The sequence below is a fragment of the Oncorhynchus mykiss genome, chromosome 1 (genome assembly GCF_057628025.1).
Source record: "Oncorhynchus mykiss isolate SJ-2025 chromosome 1, ASM5762802v1, whole genome shotgun sequence".
NCBI lineage: Eukaryota > Metazoa > Chordata > Actinopteri > Salmoniformes > Salmonidae > Oncorhynchus > Oncorhynchus mykiss.
This window is the reverse complement of record NC_143022.1, coordinates 22612177-22635072: the sequence shown is the minus strand read 5'-3', so window position 1 is coordinate 22635072 and position 22896 is coordinate 22612177. Positions and strand designations below refer to the sequence as shown.

Genomic DNA, 22896 nt, shown 5'->3' with positions numbered 1-22896 from the left:
TCATTGTCTTGATAGAATCAATAGATGTTTCCATTTTGGTGCTCACACTTACAGAATGACTGAGCAGCAGAGTATCAGCAATAGGTTTTGTTTCTCTAGAAGTGTTGGTGTTTATAAGAGGGGACATTTCATGGTTCAGTGTGTGCTCTGTGCCTTTGGGTGGTGTTAGATAGAGGCCGAGGAAGATACCTGGCCCAATCCCAAATAGATCCCCAGACCCTATGCACTTGTGGAGATTGAAGATGATTTATCGGTCTAAGAAATATGGTAAAACTTCCACCAAGCCTATCAGAGGGCAAGTTGGTACTATTACCAAATTGCTTACACCTGTCAAATCCTCAGATCTTTACAAGTGCATAGGGTGTAGGGTCTATGGGTCGATTTGGGATTGGACCAGAGAGTCACTGACATGCTCACTGATGGTTATTAAAATCTTACTCTACCCAAATTTGCTTGTGTAATTTGATATACAAGTGTGTGTGTGTGTGTGCGGTGAGTAAACTCATCTCCTGTCCTAATCAGAATAACCTAAAACCTTTCTGTGTTTTTTTACAGGTTCCTTCCATCTACTAAGCAGTTTGATACTGCTATAGGTCACATGAACCATGACTCCCACTTGGCACTGGAGGGCACTTGGCGCAGGGTGATAAAGAAGGCTACAGTCACTATGTCTGGCACATGCTCACACACACACATCCTCACTCAAATGGGAATAAGCACACACACACATACGCATGTACAGATTTTAGACTGCACATACACACACACACACTCGCTGATAGTCTGTCTGAGTTGGACATGACTCACCTCCTCTACCTGGAGTACTGCCAACCCTCTCCAGCCTCTCCCTCCTTCATCTGTGTGAGCCCTTCAATTTACTCTAGCACCACCATAGAGCATTTCAATAATTACAATTAGCTTTAATCACTAGTCTAACGCTTAGGTGTAGGGACTGCAGCATGTTACTTAACACTTAATACATTGATTTATTGCATTGAGCCGGCTGTGAATGGGTTTTCTAAGGTGAGTGAAAAAAAATGCATTTGGGTTTTTTCAGCATAGACCTACATCTCAAAAACAATGGTTGAGAGAGGTTAGCTTTATAATGACGAGCGCAAATTCTCCTTGCAGTGCTGAAATCTGAGAAGTGTAGCATCTGAGGGATCAGCTGTGGTCTCAACATAATGACAGAATTAGAGGAAATTGGGGAAATTATACATTTCTATCATAGAAGAGCAGTAAATCAGAGAGGATCCACTCGAAGGACTATCCTCTCTTTCTCTTGCTGTCTTCATTTCTCTCTCTCTCTCACCTTCCCTCCCTCCCTCTCTCCCTAATCCATATTGGCCTCCGGAGACACATGTTTCGAGAATCCTACATATCGCCCCACCCTCGTCACCACCACTATACATCCACCTCCACAAGCAGTGTGTGAACAAACCCAGAATAACAATGTGATCTTATTTAACCTCTTAAAGGCACAGGGCCATTGCGTCAGGAGCTGCTATTTCAGCTTTCACTCTGAATGTTTTCAACATAGGTAAGATGTATTCTTCTCTTCTGGTAGGTGTGGTCAGTGTTATACTGCTTTAAAAGGGAAGTGAATGTGAAAGGCTTGCAATTTATGTGGTTGGGGCAAAGTACTTTTGTTATGTACTGTTTCTTCTGATTACACAACATATCAAAGCAATCTTTAAAATGATATATCATAGTGCCACAAAAACCCATTGTCCATTGCTATCCTATTTTAGCAGATGTATTGCTTTGCTCTGCTTGTCAGTTTTGGGCTTGGCAATGGTGCTCAGAACCAGGGCAGACAGCTGTGTTGTTTTTCCTACCCACCGTGCTGCTACATCTGCATTGCTTGCTGTTTGGGATTTTAGGCTGGGTTTCTGTATAGCACTTTGTGACATCTGATGATGTAAAAGGGCTTCATAAATACATTTGATGGATTGTTTTGTGGGATAATCATGTGAGATAAACAACATGTCATGGCAGCCAAGCCTGAACACATCTAGGCTCACACTGCCTCTGAAATGCTGCATCCACAGAATAACAATCAACATCTAACAGAGAGCCCACTGCCAGGGCACAGCAATATCTGCTGCAGTCAATGAACCTCTGTGGAAGCACTGTTCCAGCCAGCACTATGAGAAGGCAGGTGCCATCCGACCATCAAAACATGCACTTACAGCGTCCCCCTCTGTCTGATTGTATATTAGCGCAGCTTTACTTGAATTAAATAATATGTTGACCTCATCTGCATTACATAGGCTACCATTATTTGAGGTTGCACAGACACACGTACTAGATACGTTTACATGTGCACGTGTTTTTGGCATTCCTTACTCTTCTCTCACATAATTTGAATTATTAGTAATGGTTTGAGGCCCTGAGTGAATAATGGGACATTGTAAACCGGAGAAAAAGAGAGATAGAGAGAGATGGCGGTGGCCTGCACATCTGTCATCCAGTTGGGTGGAAAGGATGGCTTTTTGCTTAGAGAGAATATGAGGAGGCGGTGAGGCAGTCAGCGCTGGGTGGAAAACTGTGGTAACGAACAGGAAGCCGCAGAGCGTATGTGTGTAGGAGGTAAGGCAGAGGATAGAAGCACTCATGTTGGCCTGTTAGCTCTGGTATTTATAGCCTGGCAGTGGTCGGCACCAATATGCTCCTTGGTCTTGTCTAGTGCAAGAACAGCAACATCAGAGGGGCTGCAAAACTGTAAATATGATCAGACCAGTCTGGTGTATAGGAATGTGAATGGCAAACCTTTGGTTTGTATACTTAATGTAGCCTATGTACAGTAGTTTTGGTTTATCAGAAAACATCCCAAACCAGACACCAGAGCAGCGAATTTGGGAGTACAGTGGCCATTTGCTGCCATTGAAAACGATGCAGATGTCCTATATTGGGTTAATAATCTTTGCACGAACTCTGCAACTGTCAGTCCAAATCTTTCACCAAGTGTATTCGGAATATCATGAGATAATACCACACATGAAAATACAGTATACCTAGCCTACCCACACTTGTTTTATTTTATTTGGCCTCCCCTGTACACTACATGATGCTTTACCGCCGTCAGGTGGACTGCGCAAAAACTACTCGCCGCATGCACACCGTTCTTATTTTACCTCCATGATGCGTACGCCCCTTTTGCTATTTATTCATGTCTCACGCAGACGCTCATATATTGGAGCCATTTTGACATATTTCTCAGACGACGCCAAACCACACAAAGGTAACTGTTTACTCACTAAATTCTAATCATTACCGGGTAAATGTACCACAATGCCTTTTAATTTCCTATGGGAAATAATTGTCTTTGACCATTTACTTTCTAATCAACGTTCGCTTTGCAATTTGGCAAGCAAACGTGTTCATGACGATGAAGGAATTGAAGCGATTATAACGTTAACGAGCTAGCGTTAGCCATGATTAGTCCTTAGGCCCCCGTCCTCGTGTGTAACTTTACTCGGTATGTAACGTTATTCTATTTCCAGTGCCAATGTTCACTTGTTTTTTCACGTTATTTGCCGTTACACCTGGATGGTATTTCAAAGCCAAATTCGGTCTAGTAACTTGCTAACAACGTCGTTGGTAGTTACCTACAAAATGGCCGTCCGCTAATGCACGTTTCATTAGCTAACATTAACCGTTAACTAACTAAAGTAACTAGATATATTTTGGACATCGGCGTGGCAACATGTTATTTTACTGCCGCTGTTTAGGTAACGTAAACGAATTACCAGATAATACGCTAGCTGACGTTGCAGGATAGGCCAAATCTGGGCCAGGTCGTGTTTACTGTGAGGATTGAAATGGCTAATGGGACTGGTTTATCGTTCGCCTGCTAACGCTTAGCTAGTTAACTATCCTTTGTGTGCTGCCTGTTTTTTGGCTAGCGCCTCTCTAGCTAACATCAGCTCAAGGTTATGGTGGGTACTTGCCTGTTTGGTTAGTCACCATGGTTGAGCATTTTACCACTGTTTCCCAGGTAACTAGGTAACTTAGCGAACGTTAATAAATTGGCCTGCTAAATTATAGCGAGTGTATTGACGTTAGGTAACTTTATTGCACGGGTTAAAACACGGCTGCCTGCACGCATTTAAACTATTGGTGGAAGAAAATTGCCTTATCGCTTAAAATGTATGGCTTCATAGCAATTAGCGCTTCTGGTGCCATCCTTATGTGAAATTGTTTTTCTCAGTAGTTTTTCCTTCAGTTCTCAAAACAGTGAATGTCTTCTAAACAATGTGTGTGTGTGTAGGCCAGGTGCTTATTTTTTTTCTCTCTAGATAAAGATGTCTGACGAAGGAAAGCTTTTTGTTGGAGGATTGTGTTTTGACACTGATGAAACTTCACTGGAAGAGGCGTTTTCCAAGTATGGCAACATTGCTAAAGGTATGTTGCCTCTCCAGGACCTGGTTAACAGATTGGCAATGATGCTTGTGTTGCCACAAGTAGGTTTTGGCCATATGGGTGGTTGATAAAAAAAAAAAACATGTTTTAATCCCCCCCCTCCATACACAGTTGATGTTGTAAGAGACAGAGAGACTCGGAGGTCCAGGGGTTTCGGCTTTGTGACTTTTGAAAACCCTGAAGATGCCAAAGATGCAATGGCTGCAATGAATGGCAAGGTGAGGGGATTCTTTCCACACACATGCAGATCTTCGACTGATATAAATCACTGGTATTAACTTACCCCCCCACCCCCCCTTCAGTCTGTTGATGGCAGGATGATCCGTGTGGATGAAGCTGGCAAGTCAGGAGGAAGATCTGACCGTGGTGGTGGCTTCAGGGGGGGTTCTGGCGGTTTCAGAGGGGGTTCTGGTGGCTTCAGAGGAGGCAGAGGAAGAGGTGGGCATGGTTATTTAGGACGAGTTAAGGGCTGGCATTGCGAAGTGGTTAGCTTCCGTTTGCTCTGTCACACCCCTTTTTTTTTTTTTTTTTTTTTTTGACCTTGCTCCAATCTGAAGGGCCTTTGACTGAAATGCTCTTATTTTTGCCGTAGGTGGCGGCTATGGTGGAGGAGACCGAAGCTATGGTGGTGACAGAAGCTATGGTGGAGGAGAGAGAAGCTATGGGGGAGAGAGAAGCTATGGAGGTGACAGAAGTTACGGTGGTGGAGGAGACAGGAGTTACGGTGGTAGCTACAGGAGTGGTGGAGGATACTCCTCTGGGGGTGGCAGCGGAGGTTACAGAGAGGCCAGGTAAGACTTAATTTAATGGTTTTATTTTTCTCTAAAGTGCTGACCTAAGTGATCAGTCAGCTGGTTTTAGTAACATTAATAGGCTTTTAGCTTCAGAACTTGTTTTTCTAGGATAATCATGTACTTTTCCTTGGTTTCCGTTAACCAGCGTTCATATGTGCACATTTTTAGGAGTGGTGGTGAAAGTGGTTATGGTGGCCGCTCTGGGGGATCCTACAGAGACAGCTATGACAGCTATGGTAAGTTTGATGTAGCCTAGTTGCCATGAACTCACTGTTGGTATGGACTAGAAATGTTTAGTACGGACTGGACATGATTGCATAGACTCCCAGAATGGCCCTTTAAGACTTTTGTTGCTCAGTATCCGAAAGCCTGTGCCCTCTTGGATTAGCATGTTAAAATACCCAGGCCTGCTCAAAAATCCAGCTCTGCCACCCACACAGGAGCAGAAAGACATTTCAATATTTTTTTTCACTGAGTCAGTTCTTCTTTTGAAGAGGCATAAGTTCACGTCCAATGCCCCTTGCCCTGATGCTTTACTGTTTCAATGAGAACTGTGGCACAAAATATTAATAGGTTCTAGTCTACTGTGTGAGAAATGTCCGAATGCTGCAGTGCCTTTACACTTGTGGCTTCTTCTTGTCCTCAGCTACACACGAGTAAAAACAAAAACAAACTTCCTGATTGCAAGATCGTCCCTTCGCTGGCTGTTTTTTAAAAGATGCGCTCTTCGAAGACACTTTTTTTTCTTCTGTTTGTGGTATCTGGTTCTAGTGTTTTCTTTAACAAACTTGGCAGTATCTTTAGTTTTTTTGTGTTGTGTTCTACAGGATCTGTCATGGCAGTAATTGAAATCCTGTAGCGTTTAATTACTGTAAGCCTTGACGCTCACTAAGGATCTTAATACCTTAAGTTCAGTATGCCCTCCTGGTGTTGCAGGAAGAGTGGACACTGGGAGAATCAAATTTGATAATTAATGGCTTTATTTGCAATGAAACCTGTTTCCACCGTTAACTCGTAATCTGTTCAACACAGCCTGATAGCTTCTAAGACAAATTCAGTCTTGCCCATGTTCCTGCTCAATCGGAAGACTCAAATATCAGTAGTAACATGTTTCCATTTAAGCTTATTTTAACTGGTGTTGTGAATTCTGGACTTTAAAAAAAAATCTGTGAAATTTACACTAGAAGCTTGACAAGCTGTGATGTGCTCCTTCAGTTCTGTAATGCATTCCTTTAGTGTAACAAGGTAGGAATGCTAAGTGGGAGCACTGGTTTCCAGCAAACCACCTTGATATTGCTAAAGATTTGTAAATACTCAGTATCCAAAGAGTGAATGACTTACTGGCGAAATAACTTAATTTCATTGAAAGGTATACTAGGTGTTTGCAGCCTTCTGCAGTTGGCCTAAGGTACTTTGCTCTTCTCAAACGTGCATAATGATGGACTCAACATTCACGATCACTCAATGTTACTACAAGGATATGTGCTCTGTTCTGTGTACAAACACCCAATTTATTTTTTTTGTATATCCTGGCTTCATGAAGCCTATTAAACAATCCGTTGAAAATGCTCTGATTTCTTGTGCCTTCAAAGAACTTAAGCCTGTTCACACTAAGCCAGCTGAATGTTATGCAATGCGAGTCTGGTAGGGAGCGATGTTGAGAAATGAAAGCATAGTCTCTGCTGGAAAGGGTATTCTGAAAGGTGGGATCTCATTTTGGAAGGGTGGCTGACTTAATACTCAGAGGATGCTAAAAGATCTAACCTGAAGCTAGTCATTGTGGGGGGCCTGGGTGTGTTGCAAGCAGAATAGAAATGAAATGTCGTGCTGGCACTGGTTCTTTTATAATGCTTCATTGCTCCCAAGAGCTCTACTATCGTTTTGGAACTCAACAAAGTCCTTGGAGAATGAAGTGTTGTGCCTACCGACACGTGAATCCGCTCTGGTGAATGCTGCTCTCTTGGCTAGTTCATAAGTGGAAATAGGCCAGTAATGTGAGGTAAAGACTTTTGCTCTCCTGTTCGCATCCCTCAAAGTTCTCATTTTGATGTCCATCTTAACTGCCTTCAACTTTACAACTACCGCTGTCACTTCCTCAGGCCCTAGCCGTTACTGTTCAGAACCCTGAGTTGCATGAGTACGTTCAGTAGCGTATCCTGTTTTTTGTGTTTTTTTAGAATTTTCACCCTGTCCCCATAGACCATTGGGACTACTAGACTCTGAAAATGACCATTGAGCTTTTGAAAATTCCATAAGTTGTCATGGCTCAAGTATCCCTAGTGTAAAACAAGACCCTCCCAGTTTTGATCTGTGAAACTACAAGTATTGTTCTCCCAGTGATTGCAAAAGATGTCTTCATCTTAAAGGTAGACTCTGCAAAATGACGTTGTCACAAGCAGAAGTGCAGACATTGATTGGGACGCAATAGACTTTACTTGGTCACACTCTGTGCACAGGTTCGCTTCACAGCGTTTTAGCCAGGGCACCAAAACAGCAAAGTTGTTGAGCCTTGCTTCAAGCGTTTAGTAGTTGTGGAAATTGGCCCACTGCTGTTCACTTTCTGCATCTACGTCATATTGCTGAGTCTACCTCAATTCTAGACAGCTATCACCTTTCTACTTTTGCTTGTCAAGTTTATCACTATGTAATTTGTTTTGTATAAACATCTTAACATTCAATCGACTTTGATAGGATTAACACTGTCTAATGCTAGAAGTTGATGCTGTTTAGCACATCTGTAGTTCATGTTGATAATGATAAACAAATGCATGTCATTGTTGCCCTCAAAAGCTGTACTCTACTAATTACAGTCTTGTTACTCGATCAGGTTAAACTAAGCGTTGGATGTGAAAGCCTGCTTTAACACGAGGTTGTGGACTTCGACGCTGACTGTTTCGTTCCAGTGCTTCCTTGGAGGTGGGTATTCTGTGTACTGAATGCCTTCGAGCTGACGTCATGGGCCTTGTTTGCGTTCCCCTTAAATGACAGTCACTGATCTGACACATTTATTGTTGAAGGCAGTGTTGTGAAACCCTGCTTTTCTGTCCTTTAGTCAGATGAGATCAGGTGTCACTCACGGAAGGGTTCATATTTACAGTATACAACCAGTGCATGTTTTAAATAGGCTTGTAATAAGGCTATGGTCCCACTCAAATACATGAACACTAAAATCGTATATGACCTACATTGTCTGTCCATCAAAGATACAAGTCAACTTTTGGCCGTGTTCAGAAGAGTTGCATCAAAGGACAGGCAGGTTTTTTTTTGCTCAATCCCAGTGTGTACGACCCTGTGGGAACGCCCTACAGAATATGCTTACACCAATCCAATGCTTTTAAGTGTGGGGAGAAGTACACACTTGGTAAGAATTGGATGCATGCTGTTGATCTGACTAACAGTAGCGTGCAACTAACTTGAGTTTACATTTCTAGCAGTGCACTGTCATTTTACTGTATTCCTTCTGACTAATTCTAACTTTATTCTTTATTCCAGGTTCACCACAGGATTGTTTGCCCTGAAACAGCTCCTTGGAAAATCGTCACCAGGAGATATCTAAGACTGAACTGGAGATGTGCTGCTGAACTGGACTTGTTGTTTAGTCAAGACCTGCCTTGGAATGGGAGTGCATATCTGAACTAGATTTTATATATCCATGACATTTACCAAACGGATTGTCATTCTGGCGTGCCAATGCAGTACCTGTATTACAAGTATACACTTTGTATTTTTTAGTGAAGTACTCAAATGAACGTCTTGGAAATTGAATGGATTAAATATTTATTTTTTTCAAATTGGTTGTCTCTTGCACATTTTATGGGACGTTCTTGTAATGTCTGTAGTACAGTACAGACTTTCCATTCAGGACTACTCATTGAATCGGTGGATGTATTGACCCAAAGATAGGCAAATGCACAGGCAGTAGTTGACCCTTCAACGTAACAAATTTACTTTGATTTAAAAAAAAATCTGAAATGCTATTCCTGAGCTGTGGAGAGTTTTCTCTGCTTAATATTCATAAGCTGGGCGTAACTGCAAGGGACCCATCAATACATATACCGGGAGGCCTCGCATCTCATTCATTCCCATCTGCTGCAGGTCGGTCGGAAGATATTCTGTTTTATCGGAGGTAAGCGATTGTAATAATCTTTTCCATAAATGTTTGTTCGTAAACGTATTTTATTTAATTCGTGACAGGCGCTACCAAGATTGTGGCAGGCTAAATGAGTGTGACATCACCCGAGGAGGAGTCTGAAGGTGGCTCAAGATGCAGCTAACTAGCGAGCAGGTAGCCAACGATAACATCATGATAGTAAATTGTGTTCGATGTCCGAATGGACAATTATATTGTGGTGTGCGGAACAGACCAACTTTCTTACATTTGTCATAATGCCGATGCCCACATTTTGCTATACAAGCGAGCGTGCTCAGAAACGTTAGTCGATGCAATGACGCAGTGATAGCTGGCTAGTCAGGGGCCATTAGCACTATCATAAATGGCGCCGTTGTGGTTGTTGGACAATGTTGAACAAAGGGAGTTTCACATCTAGGCTTGGGACATGAGGGGGCAGGGAAGACGATGTCGCTTACTGATTTGTACTAAAAACGGAACTGAATCGCACTCATCTGCTTGTGGAGCGAGGACCGCTTTTTGTTGCGAAAACGCAAATTTCATTGGCTAGGTACCGTGAACTAGCTAGCTACGGTAGCGTTATATTGGGAAAGAGAGGACGAGAAGGCAGCGCTAGCTACCGGGGGGTAGAATGGTCTTGGGCCTTTATGAGCTAAGCCCCCCCCCCCCCCCCCCCCATACGCATTTGTTCTTCACTCGCTGGCACTTGACTGGTTTTTATCAAACTTGCTAGGTTACCTTCATGTTGGTAATACAACATACTTGGCATTGGGTAAAAATACAAATCAGAATCAAGCCAAACAACTTAAAAATAATTTTGTTATTGCGTGTGTAAGTGCACCATTGCAAGAATAGAACAGAGGTTTTCATCCAATAATAACCTCCTATCCAGTGGCGTAGGCACTGCCAGGCCCACCTAATCAGATTTAGCTATAAAAAAAAAATACATATATATATATATATATATATATACTCAGAACTCCCCCGTTGGCCCATCCACCAACGAATTCCAGCCCTGCTGCTAACAGTTCATTGCAAATAAATCATTGCATCCATAATAAACATGTTATTTCTTCCCTTCTGCAGTGGTGAAAAGGAAGGATGTCTGACGAAGGGAAGCTTTTTGTGGGTGGCCTCAGCTTTGACACTAACGAACAGTCATTAGAAGATGTATTCTCCAAATATGGGCAAATATCTGAAGGTAAGCGACTAACTGTTGGATATTGGGAGCAATGTAAAAAAATATATATATCTGGTGGTCCACTATTTGAACATGCTTTGAATGATACACGTCTTGCAAGGTTGCCATGTGTGTCTATAGTCTTTAAATACAATTTCTCTGTCTAGTTGTTGTAATTAAAGACAGAGAAACTCAGAGGTCCAGGGGCTTTGGTTTCGTCACCTTCGAGAACCCAGATGAGGCCAAGGATGCTATGCTGGCCATGAATGGCAAGGTAACAATTAAACCTCAACTCCGCCCTGAAACACAACTCTGTCTTGACTGCAACGACGATATTAATGGTGTATTCTTTATATCCCCAACCCTTTCTGTGTCAGTCTCTTGATGGCAGACAGATCCGTGTCGACCAGGCGGGCAAATCTGGCGGTGGTGGCAGGTCCGGAGGCGGATTCCGAGGGGGCTCTTCAGGTGGCAGAGGAGGTGGAGGAGGATACTTCCGTGGAGGCAGAGGTGGTGGTGGTGGAAGAGGTGGGCGTGGCTTCTCACGAGGCAAGTTTGTTGTTTTCTATCCTACAGCACCCTGACCTTGAGTGTCCCTCCCTCGTTTGCCTTGGAGTGACTGACACCCCAGTCCCAACCCTACAAAGATGTCCTCACACCTGCGCTAGCCTGGGATTCTGTGGCTTGCAGAACTAACCAGAAGTAGTCAGTGCATATGTGTGCACCCCGCACTCTGACCCCCCCCCCCCCCCCCGATCCCTCATCCTTAATAACCACTCCTATGTTCCCATGTCTTTTTGTTTTGCAGTGACTGTTGCTGTTGTCTAGTAGCTGTAGAGGTTTGATTGAGACATCTGTTGGGCTACTGATAGCATGTCCAAACTGAAGAGTGGTGTTTGATATTCTCTTAACACATTTAACCATAAGATGAGTGCATGGCTGCTTTTAGCATTCCTTTGATTCAGCTGTTAACCACAAGTTATATTACAGGTGGTGGAGACCGGGGATATGGTGGTGGACGTTACGACAACAGAAGTGGAGGCTCATACGGATCAGAAAGAGGCTACTACAACAAAGACAGGTAAATAGTGATGATATACCACCTCAGCTACATAAAGTCATATGCATATACATAGCTGCTATATGTTAGCAATTGATAGAATTTGGGAAGACAAGGGAAAGGTGAAGAGTATAGATCCTATAGGTAAATCACAATGCATTTTAAGGAGCTATGTGCCCATTTTGACAGTAGGCAAGCACTTTTAGGAAGACCATTTTGAATTTGATGTTACTCAACTTGCTTCTGCTCGTCCAATTCTTGTTTACTGATGGACATTTCTTATTCTGTCCACAGAGCACAAGGAGGAGGATATGGAGATCGTTCAGGAGGTTCGTACAGAGACAGCTACGATAGCTATGGTGAGGCTTCTTATAAGCTTACACAAGTGTAGGGAGTCAGGATAGGCAGCCAATCTGGTGCCTGGACAGCAACATCCCTGAAAGCTACCATAGATTTGGAATCGGCCAATCAACACCAGAGCCGAGGCAGGTTCTTGCCCTGTATAGCAGCTGGATGGGCTCCTCTCGGACCGGGTTTGCCCCCTATGGTCGTGGACCAACTGATGGATGAAAAGATCAGTGAAATTAGTAATTTTCTCAATGTATGAGGCCTTTAGTCATGTGTAATGGAGAAATGGGTTCCCTATTCCCGTTCTTTCCTGACCATAGAGAAATACACCTTCCCAAGTTACACTTTTGGTGTTTCACAATATGTGGTACATAATTAATCTTCAAGAATAAAGAGTTGCAAATGAACCTAGTGGTGGACACTGGGTATTTCTTACAAACAAATGCCCTACCAGGTTAGTATTGGAATATGGGAGTCATTTGGTGTTAAAGGTATGTGGTATAGGAAAGACTCAATATACAACATCTATTCCTTTAGGGAGCATCTGTGGAAGAGGGTCTGCAGATGGGCCTTAGTGTACTTGTGTTTCCCTCCTTGTTGGAGAACCTGGGACCTCGTCATTAACCACTGGGCTTTCTCTTCTCTGAACAGGCGGTGCTGTTGTCAGTGGCGCACAGTGAGGCTGACTCCTGTAGTTGAAATATGTTGAAGGCCCAGTTTAGCACTGCAGAAAGCCAAGGTAGGCTGACCTCGGTCTGCAACTGTCTTGGCGCGAGCTGTCCTACAGGGGCCATAGCATTAGCTCTCTACTTCCTGCTTTTCTTGTCATAAGCTTTTTCTCTCTGTCTTGTAGCAGCTTTTTTGTAGAGGTGTATTTTCCTTTGCTTTGACTTGCAGTACAAGGATCTGCACACACACACAATGGAGCCAGTCACCTTTCTTGTTGACGTAATTTGCATATAGAAGTAGCAGGATTGCCTTGTCTGTCTGCTCTGTAGTTTTGTTGTTGAAAGTTCTCTCCATGGAATAAGCCGACATAAAATTGCTTTCATCGAGCGGAGGTTGACTGCGCTTGTTAAATAGAAACAAAAAGTTTCTCAATCAGCTGGCCGCCTTCAGATAGAGTATTTGTCACAAATGTAATTCACTCCAGCATAATTTGCTACCACTTCTATGTATCTTCAAAAGGAATTAACGTTCAGTAGCAGCAGGGCCCCTTTCGAGAGATGAGCCCCCTACCATCCACAGAATCAAGGTAACCTGTGTGTCTTTCCAACTTCTCTGCAGGTGACGAGGGTGGCTGGTAGGACAGTGGCGTCCGGATGCCTGTCGTCTGGGCACGGCCCCTCACCCCGAACCGGGGGCCCCATCTCGATGACGGCGGGCCTGGCCTGGTCCTAGCCCAGCGCCTGCTGCTCCGCGACACTTTAAATCTTCTTCTGAAACCCACCATGTAGATAAGAGCAGTCCTGGATAAGTGCGGGGAGGGCTGGCTTGCACTCCGAGCCACCCACCACCGGTCTGTTCCAAGTTTTTGTTTTTTACTTTCTGATCCTCCTTATTTGTTATTGAAAACCGCAGAGAACGAAATTTTAATTTACAGTTTTTGTGGGGAGCTCGAAAGAGCAAGGCTCATGTGCGGTAGGCCTTTGCCTCACTTTGGGCTGTGCACAACCTGAAAGACAGGGAATGTATCTTGGATAGAGAATGGTAATGCTGTTGTAGTTTAAGCTCTGCTCTGTAACGAAGTATGAAAATGCTTGCACTTATTTTGGTTGATTTGATTGTGACTGCTTTGCCACCCATTAATAGTGATGAGTCTGAATGAGGGAAATGTACACAAATGTCTGAAACCTTCCATCACCATGTTTGCACTGTTCTACCTGACAGAGGGAGGGATGGTGGAGACGTTCTCTAGTCCACTGGGCTTTTTAGGATCGCTGTAAGTTCTGGTAAATGAAGAGGGCCTACTCAATTGTTTTCTGGATCACTGATCTGTTTGACTGACCTATGGCAGGTTCCTGTCTAATTTATTTTGGTTTCTACTGAGAACGTTTTTTATTTTATTAGCTGCACATTTTGAATAAGGAACTGTCACATGACAGTTGAGTACACAGCGGTGAATTAATGTGAAGCGGGCCAGTTCTTAAAGGTAACTACTACTTATGAGCTCTTTTCAACAAACTTACTTTTTATGAGGGTACAAATGGAGTGATTTCACAACTGTTCTCGTCATAGCATCAGATTGGTTTTGTATTTGATTTTTTTTTTAAGCATTCTGTATCTTCGTGGTTGTATTTTTCCTAAATAAAAAACCTTTACAAATCTCTGGTGCTGGTTTTGATATAGACCACATTATTTTCTCATTTGCATGTGTTTCAAAAAGAGGTGACTTGATAGATATACATTTATGAGATTATATTGATAGTCGTATCTGGGTAGAAATGAAATGAAATTGTCTGAGGTACTCACACCTAATGAATATTAATATAAAAGTCATGCTGGCTATTGGAACAGCCCCACATGAGATCCTTATTTTCTGGAAAGTCTGGTAATAAGTTGTGCATGAAACTACAGCTATAGGGTTTATAGGCCATGCCAGTATAAAACAATTCCAGCACGGGCTGTCTTCTATTCCGTAAAAAATACAATGCATGTGTAGACAAACTAAGGAGTATCCCGTCTACCTGTGGTCCGATCAAACCTATGACTCGCCAGTATTCAGATCTAGAGGACTGGCATGCCAGGGTTCTAATATAATGGCTCAATATGATGTAGGTTAGGTAGGGAGGGATGCTTTGCTATCATGCTGCATTAAACAATGGAACACTCAATAAAACGCCAATTCATTACAGCCGGAAGTGACTTTTCATAGCAGTTTAGGAGAGCATTTTCTCTAACCCTTTTCCTAACCTTAACCTAATTATCCTAAGCAGTTTTTAGGGAATCTCATTTGTTTTTATCTCTATTTGTCACAATATTAGTAATCTCAATAGTAGTCATCATGAGACATTCTTTCCTGTTGCCCTCAAAATCCATTCCAGAATGTTAATGTATTTTACATGGACAGTATGTTATCCAGATGTGCACAAGGGGGCAGTCTTGTCTCAAAGATCTTTGGTGTGTTCAATGTATTTTACTATATATTTTCAATTTACTGCTCAATGAAATGAACCATTTACCAGATATATGATTGCCTTACTGGTGAACGGACAACTTGATAAAAGCGCATCTTATCCGTTTGCTCGGATATTCACAAAATAAATGTGTCCAATAACATCACCCTACTCTACTGTTTAATCCCTCAGTAAATAATTGAAGATTTAAAACTGTTGCAGCACAGAACAGGATTTGAAAGCATTGTTTGACAGATGGAAATTCAGAGGTTTCAATTGTTACTGCATGTAGGGGCATATAAGGCTAATTTCCTGCAATTCGGCACGTTTTTCCATGATTTATGTCTCATATTTATGATTAATGTCTGATATAAAAACACTAAACAAAGAGCTGCAGTTAATATCAGAATTGGTAGCAAGGTACAAGTTAGTTCTAAATATTTCAAAAACTAAAAGTATTGTATTTGGGACAAATCATTGAAAAAATATTGTAATGAATAATGTGAAAATTGAGCAAGTTGAGGAGACTTAACTGCTTGGAGTAACCCTGGATTGTAAACTGTCATGGTCAAAACATATTAATACAGCATGTGGCTAAAATGGGGAGAAGTCTGTCCATAATAAAGCACTGCTCTGCCTTCTTAACAACACAGGTCCTACTGGCCCAGGTTTTGTCGCACCTGGACTACTGTTCAGTAATGTGGTCAGGTGCCACAAAGAGGGACTTAAGAAAATTGCAATTGGCTCAGAACAGGGCAGCACGGCTGGCCCTTAAATGTACATGGAGAGCTAACATGAATTAATAATATGCATATCAATCTCTCATGGCTCAAAGTGGGGGAGAGATTGACTTCATCACTACTTGTTTTTGTAAGAAGTGTTGACAAGCTGAATGCACCGAGCTGTCTGTTTAAACTACTAGCACACAGCTCTGACACACATGCTTACCCCACAAGACATGTCACCTGAGGTCTCTTCACAGTCTCAAAGTACAGAACAAACTATGGGAGGCGCACAGTACTACATAGAGCCATGACTACATGGAACTCTATTCCACATCAGGTAAATGATGCAAGCAGTAGAATCAGATTTTTTTTTTAATAGAGGAAAATAGACCTTTTTGAACAGCAGGTATCGTGAAGAGATACACAGGTACAGACACACATACGCACACAAACACTAGCACATGCACTCTACACACATGTACGTTGTAATATTGTTGTATGGTGGTATTATACATTTTATATTGTAGATATCTAGTGGTGTAATAATGTTATATGAAGTACTGTTTTATCTTTTGTTTTGTGTGAGGTAAGTGCCTTAATGTGTTTGGACCCCAGGAAGAGTAGCTGCTGCCTTGGCAACAGCTAATGGGGATCACTAATAAATATTCAAAATTCAAAAATGTGATACCTGTGTGAGAGTGACTAACAAATCAATGGGGGCCTCTAGAGGTCAGGGCCCCTGGGTACATGCCCTACGTGCCCGGTCGGTAATTTGGTGATGATTAGGCCATCTACAAGGTTTAGATAGCTGGCTAGACTACCTTACCTAGCAATACAAATTGTTTAGCTAGTATGGGTTAATTGAATGACTGTCAGTGACTGAGATAAATTTTAAAAAACTACTGATGCACAACCAAATTTCGAAATGGCACCTTGTGTATTCTACTTTTCAAACTCTCATCAGTAAGTTGAGAACTCCACTGGGAAAGAAAAAAAAAAGTATTAGGAAGAGGCGGCTCCGGGCAAAGACATTAACCAGCACTGGTAAATCAATCAGAAAGCATGATACGCACATTAGGATTCTTTACAGTATCATAGTCATGTTCTAGGCACCTGGTTGACTAAATTAACAAAATGTTTCTGGTCAGTGACATATCAATTCTTCATGGTGTCATTGATCTAGTCCAGGAAGTCAGGGATGCGCACGTAGATGTAGGTGTTGTTTCTAGTCTTGGTAGACACCACCCCATAGGCCACACCATTACAGACTAATGGACCACCAGAGTCTCCCTGGAAGTAACACACATAGACCACAATACCGAACAAATGAAAAGGTTGCCTGGCGACTCAAAGTGAATTGTTCCGCTGCTCTATGTTCACTACATACTTCAGTCTGAGACGCCATAGTTGAAGTCGTTTGTGGTGACGTCAAAATGATGAATGTTGTACAAAACAAAGTCATCAGCGATTTGTTTCTGAATCCGGGTCCTGGGGATCCAAAGGGATGCACATTTTTGTGTTTGCCTCAGCACTACACACCTGATTCAAATCATCAAAGATGACGATGAGTTGATCATTTGAATCAGCTGTGTAGTGTTAGGGCAAAAACAAAAGATGTGCACCCACTTGGTTCCCCAGGACCAGGATTAAGAAACACTGAATTTGAGTATCACAGCCAATTCCGAATATTCAAAACACCTCTTTACCCACTTGTGTTTTAGCTCAACCCATTGTATTCTAGGACCAATCAGAACGATTAGAATGTATTTGCGTTTTAGAAATCATCGGGGAGCTACTCATTGCGGAGTACCGTCTGTGTGTGTGGCGTAGCGTTTGGCCAAAGCAAGGAGTTTAGGTAGCCAGGCAAATGAAAAGGCACATTTCCCTTGGAATGATTCATGTCCTCAAACCAAAGGGAAACTATAATTTCCTTTCATTCCTCTCATGTTATTTCCCCTTTAACATTACATACTTTCAGACGCCACTTACCTGAGCAGGTCCATTTATTCCTGATGAGCAGACCTGATGGTTGTCAGAGCAAAGTTGATTCTCATCCAGTGTCACATTGAGGTCCTGAAGCACAGGAGAGCCTTGCTTTACATTCCTGATAGTGTGTCCCCAGCCTGACACCAGACAGTCCTTGGACACCTCATCTTTTGTCAGCGGGAGGCCAATGGGTCTCACATGGTCGGTGAAAACTGCAATCACCTCCAGCTTTGAGGCAGAGAGAGCAGGTTTGTTGACTGTTACAACTTACATCCTTGGTTCTATAGTCTATTCAGCAAGCCTGGTAATTTAATGGTGGTTAACTGTTTTTTACCAATCAATTTCATACTTTGACATTGTAGTGACAATGTGCATGCACAATTTCACCTGTGTAGGTAAAAATAAACATATGTGCAGCTTTAGGTCCTAGCTTGGACTTTTACCTTGAGTAGCATGATATCATTATATTCATCATAATTTGGATGCGGAAATGCCTGTTTCACAAGCCTTTCCTGACCTTGCTCCTGCTGCACATTGTGGACTCAGTTTGAACTTAATAGATCTGTAGCAAACACACAGACAGAGGCACAACGCAATGGAATATACTGTATTCTTACACATATCTGCAACTGACCGTAGTGGACAAACACAGACACTGATTGAAAACATAATGTCAATCTACCGTATATCCTTGCTTCCCGCTTGGTTCAACCTATGCTCTGACATTTCCCTTACGGAAAAACCACATTAATTTCGTGTTCCGAAAACACGTTTTCATGTGATCACGAAATCTTAGGGGAAGTTAATGTGACAACATGTAAAGCAACATGTGAAAACACGTGAGCATGTTGTCACAGATTCCGCCTGTACTGCTGCTCCTTCTGTGCACCAGTTCCAGAGGTCTACGTCACCGGCCTCTAGGCGGCACTGAAATGTTTCATTACGCACACCTGAATACAATTCCCCTGATTAGTAATTTTATACATGTGCCCTCTGTTCGCCATTGTTTTGTTGGTTATTGTTCCCATGTCTGTTGGTCTGGGAGTACATGTGCGTTGTTATTTCGGCTTTCGTGCTGCGTGTATTGTGCATTTGTTATTACGGGTCTCGCCCGTGTATTTATTAGAGGTTTTACATCGCTCTTTGGTTTGGGTTACAGCTCAATATTTTTGGATACGTGTTTGTTTTGGGCTTCGTCCCGATGCCTATTCATGGAATTACTCTGCCTGTCTCCAATCATTTATTCAATGTGACACACATAAAGTGTTCCAAAAACACATTTCACATGATTTCATGTTTTTTCTTATAACGGTTAAATAGTCTGCAGTATATCTTAATGGTGCATGACTACATTTATTGGTAGGTTTTCCATACTGCACCTTTTATCTCAGCCTTTGGCTATTGGAGGTCTTAGCCCTGGGCTAAGCTGTGTTTCACGTCTAAATGCTCCAAAGGGGACATTAGAAATACAATGTTAAAATGTGTAAATGCAACATTAGGAATGAGCTATGTGAAGCATGGGGTAGGATAGCCCTAGGCTAAAAACAGTAAAGATATTCAGGTGTGAAAAACCTAGAGACATTGAAATGGTACCCTATTAAAATGTTGGTGAGATTGCAGGAAAAATCCAATTGAAAGAGTAGTTTGACCAGCATGCATTCTAATTCTAGGCATAGAGCTATAAGGTAGTGAGTTTCAAGGAGAAACAGTTGAAGCATTTATAGGGCAGATAATGGAGGCCCCCCTCCACACATTTTCTATTGGTTTTCCCTCACTAGATAAGCAGACATTACTGACCCCCCATTGCAGTGGGCAGCAGTCATCACAAAGTCCTCTCTCTCACTAGAAAACCACAAAAGCTTCCTGGCTTCAGATTGTTGGCAACAGCTTTCTCCAGGAGAACCATGTAGGGTCTACTGTGGGCCACAGCCTCCTTGCCCCCATAGATACGTATACTGTGACAACATCAACAATCAGGATCCACTCAACCCATAATATCTAAATCGTTGTGGATTTTTCTTATTTGATACCACCTTGCATAATACCTGATTGGATTAGTAGTAGTAGACTGCAAAAGTACAAGACCCTGAATCAATGCATACAGTGTGCTCAAAGTATTGGGACTGACACACATTTTTTTGTTATTTTGGCTCTGGATTTGAAACGATACATTGACTATGCGGTTAAAGTGCAGACTGTCAGCTTTTCCATCAGATTTCCATCTCCACTACCGTTCAAATGTTTGGGGTCACTTAGAAAAGTGCTTTTCTTTCAAAACAAGGAATTTTTTTTGTTCATTAAAATACAAGAAAATGTATCAGAAATACAGTATAGACATTGTTAATGTTGTAAATGACTATTGTAGCTGGAAACGGCTGATTTTTAATGTAATATCTACATAGGTGTACAGATGCCTATTATCAGTTTCATTAAATAGTACCTGCAAAAAACACATCAACAGTGAAGAGGCGACTCCAGGATGCTGGCATTCTAGGTAGAGTTCCTCTGTCCAGTGTCTGTTTTGCCCATCTTAATCTTTTCTTCTCATTGGCCAGTCTGAGATATGGCTTTTTCTTTGCAACTCTGCCAGAAGACCAGCATCCCGGGGTCGCCTCTGCTGTTCACGTTGAGACTGGTGTTTTGCGGGTACTATTTAATGAAGCTGCCAGTTGAGGACTTGTGAGGCGTCTGTTTCTCAAACTAGACACTCTAATGTACTTGTCCTCTTGCTCAGTTGTGCACCGGGCCTTCCCACTTTCTATTCTGGTTAGAGACAGTTTGCGCTGTTCTGTGAACCTGAGTAGTACACAGCGTTGTACCAGATCTTCACTTTCTTGGAAATTTCTCACATGGAATAGTCTTAATTTCTGAGAACAAGAATAGACTGAGTTTCAGAAGAAAGTTCTGTGTTTCTGGACATTTTGAGCCTGTAATCGCACCCACAAATGCTGATGCTCCAGATACTCAACTAGTCTAAAGAAGGCCAGTTTTATTACTTCTTTAATCAGAACCGTTTTCAGCTGTGCTAACATAATTGCAAAAGGGTTTTCTAATGATCAATTAGCTTTTAAAATGATCAACTTGGATTAGCTAACACAACGTACCATTGGAACACAGGAGTGATGGTTGCTGATAATGGGCCTCTGTACGCCTATGTAGATATTCCATAAAAAATCTGCCGTTTCCAGCTACAATAGTCATTTACAACATAAGCAATGTCTACACTGTGTTTCTGATCAATTTGATGTTGTTTTAATGGATAAAAAAAATGTGATTTTCTTTCATTAACAAGGACATTTAAGTGACCCCCAAACTTTTGAACGGTAGTGTATATCAGGTGAACCATTTAGAAATTACAGCACTTAAGGGAGAAAAAGTATTGGGACAAATTTACTGTAATTTACTACTTAAAGTATTTGGTCCCATATTCATAGCACGCAAGTACTACCTCAAGCTTGTGACTACACATTTGTTGGAAGCATTTGCTGTTTGTTTTGGTTGTTTCTGATTATTTTGTGCCCAATAGAAATGAATGGTTAATAATGTATTGTGTCTTTTTGGAGTCACTTTTGTTGTAAATAAAAATAGAATATGTTTATGCCTCTGTCTCACTCATCATTATTCACAATTCAGTCAGGATTATCCATAGTCACGGTAGCATCCACATTAATGTGAAAGTGTTTAGAAACATTCTACTCTTATTTACAATAAAAGTGACTCCAAAATGACACAATACATTATTTTCCATTCATTTCTATTGGGGGTCTATGTAAACAGTGCTGTAAACGATTCACCCGATATGGATGAAAATACCCTCAAATTAAAGCTGACAGTCTGCACTTTAACCTCCATAGTCATTGTATCATTTCAAATGTGCTGTAGTAGAGCCACAACAACAAATGTCTCAATACATTTGGAGCTCACTGTACATGTGCAGTCTAGGTATTTTTATTTTTTTACCTTGTGTGTAGAAGAGGAGTATCAGGAGCAGAGTACCCAGGTTCAATGGAATGCCCATAGTGAATGGACTTCAGCTGAGCAATTGATGTGATTGGAGACCTGTGAGAAATGTCATTCACTGTCTCCTCTTACACTTCAGCTTTAAATAGGCCTTGGAGGAGACCAGGAACTAATCATCTATGCATATATTTTGAGTGATTGACACTGAGAGTGATGACAGAGCTTAAACCCTTTCCCTTTGTGTGCATGTCATTTATTTCAGGTTGATATATTTGCATTTACTGCCTTCGAAGCACTACAAGCAAGACACCAATAGTAGTAATGTTGAAACTATAGCTAGGCTAGTTATGAACTGTAGGGGTCTTTCAGAGCATCATGGGACTGAAAGGAAAGAACATAAATGCCTTTGGGTGACATTTAACAAATATCCTGTGATTTATGTTTTGAAGATTTATATGATGTGAAAGTCGCTTCTTGTGTGTGACCCAAGGCTGACTCGTAATTTAGTCTACTGGTGCATAATTTAGCATAAATCAAGCCATATGGTGGCCTGTGATGCACATACTGTACATCTGTCAAAATGTACAATCGAATGCCTCTCATGTAAAAACAGTAGACAGCTTTGAAGATTCTCATTCCCTGTTCATAGCTCTTCCCTGTTCAAGGTCATGGCTCTTATAAGTCTCTTTTTCTGCCATCGGACCCCAGGTAACGTTATTTAAACTTAACCCTAGTCAAGAGTATCGACATTGGAATTGTTTGGTTTTAGGGTTCATTGTACCCAGTGCTTTGTGATCCGATACGTTTGTCTGGTATGGGGAAGGCATTAAAGTCCTTTGGGAAGAAAACTAAAGGATCAAGTGACTAGAATCTCTTATATTATATTAACCTGCACAGACGACAGTGAGCGTCATGGTCAATCAATCTACTTCAACCAAAAATGGAAATAAAATTATTCCACTATTAGACATTCATGTGAGGCATATCTCAAAAGCAGATAATGATGTATCTTGGAAGCTTGTGGGTTCTAAAAGGCTCTTTTCGGTTTGTCAAAAGGAGAAACTGACTTGAAAGGTATGGGTACCCTCTGTCGTAAAATACTGAAATATTGTTATTTTACAAACTGTTATGCTGTTTTCAAATGAAACACAATACCTTGCTCTTGTTAAAGCT

The 22896-nt window shown here is 41.8% G+C and overlaps 3 protein-coding genes across 26 annotated transcripts; 2 read left to right on the top strand and 1 right to left on the bottom strand.

The window, feature by feature from the left end:
* The first annotated feature begins 3039 nt into the window (after positions 1–3039).
* On the top strand, positions 3040–9010 carry cirbp (cold inducible RNA binding protein). Of its 10 annotated transcripts, none has more exons than XR_005036806.2 (8): positions 3126–3244; positions 4302–4407; positions 4537–4643; positions 4728–4863; positions 5018–5216; positions 5388–5455; positions 8047–8135; positions 8712–9010. XR_005036806.2 is itself a non-coding variant. In XM_036948335.2 (7 exons), exons 2-7 carry the CDS (start codon positions 4308–4310, stop codon positions 5877–5879), a joined length of 624 nt encoding a protein of 207 aa, XP_036804230.1. In that variant the 5' UTR covers positions 3040–3244; positions 4274–4307; the 3' UTR covers positions 5880–6785.
* A 101-nt stretch (positions 9011–9111) lies between these two features.
* LOC110507674 (cold-inducible RNA-binding protein) lies at positions 9112–14261 on the top strand. 15 transcript variants are annotated; one of them, XR_005040927.2, is made up of 8 exons: positions 9230–9345; positions 10435–10549; positions 10696–10802; positions 10906–11056; positions 11519–11609; positions 11883–11917; positions 12588–12675; positions 13224–14261. XR_005040927.2 is itself a non-coding variant. In XM_036969098.2 (7 exons), exons 2-7 carry the CDS (start codon positions 10450–10452, stop codon positions 13241–13243), a joined length of 504 nt encoding a protein of 167 aa, XP_036824993.1. In that variant the 5' UTR covers positions 9112–9345; positions 10435–10449; the 3' UTR covers positions 13244–14261. The 15 variants fall into 15 exon arrangements, 8 of the variants coding, with proteins under 8 accessions (XP_036824993.1, XP_090062696.1, XP_036824915.1 ...); XR_005040916.2 differs by having other exon boundaries at positions 11883–11947; XR_005040917.2 differs by having other exon boundaries at positions 10906–11077.
* Positions 14262–16132: 1871 nt separating this feature from the next.
* Positions 16133–18634, bottom strand: LOC110512702 (kallikrein 1-related peptidase b22). The gene is made up of 4 exons (XM_021593125.3): positions 18446–18634; positions 18207–18325; positions 17767–17991; positions 16133–17067 (listed from the first exon to the last, which is right to left on the bottom strand). Exons 2-4 carry the CDS (start codon positions 18216–18218, stop codon positions 16957–16959), a joined length of 348 nt encoding a protein of 115 aa, XP_021448800.1. The 5' UTR covers positions 18219–18325; positions 18446–18634; the 3' UTR covers positions 16133–16956.
* Between the last annotated feature and the right edge of the window lie 4262 nt (positions 18635–22896).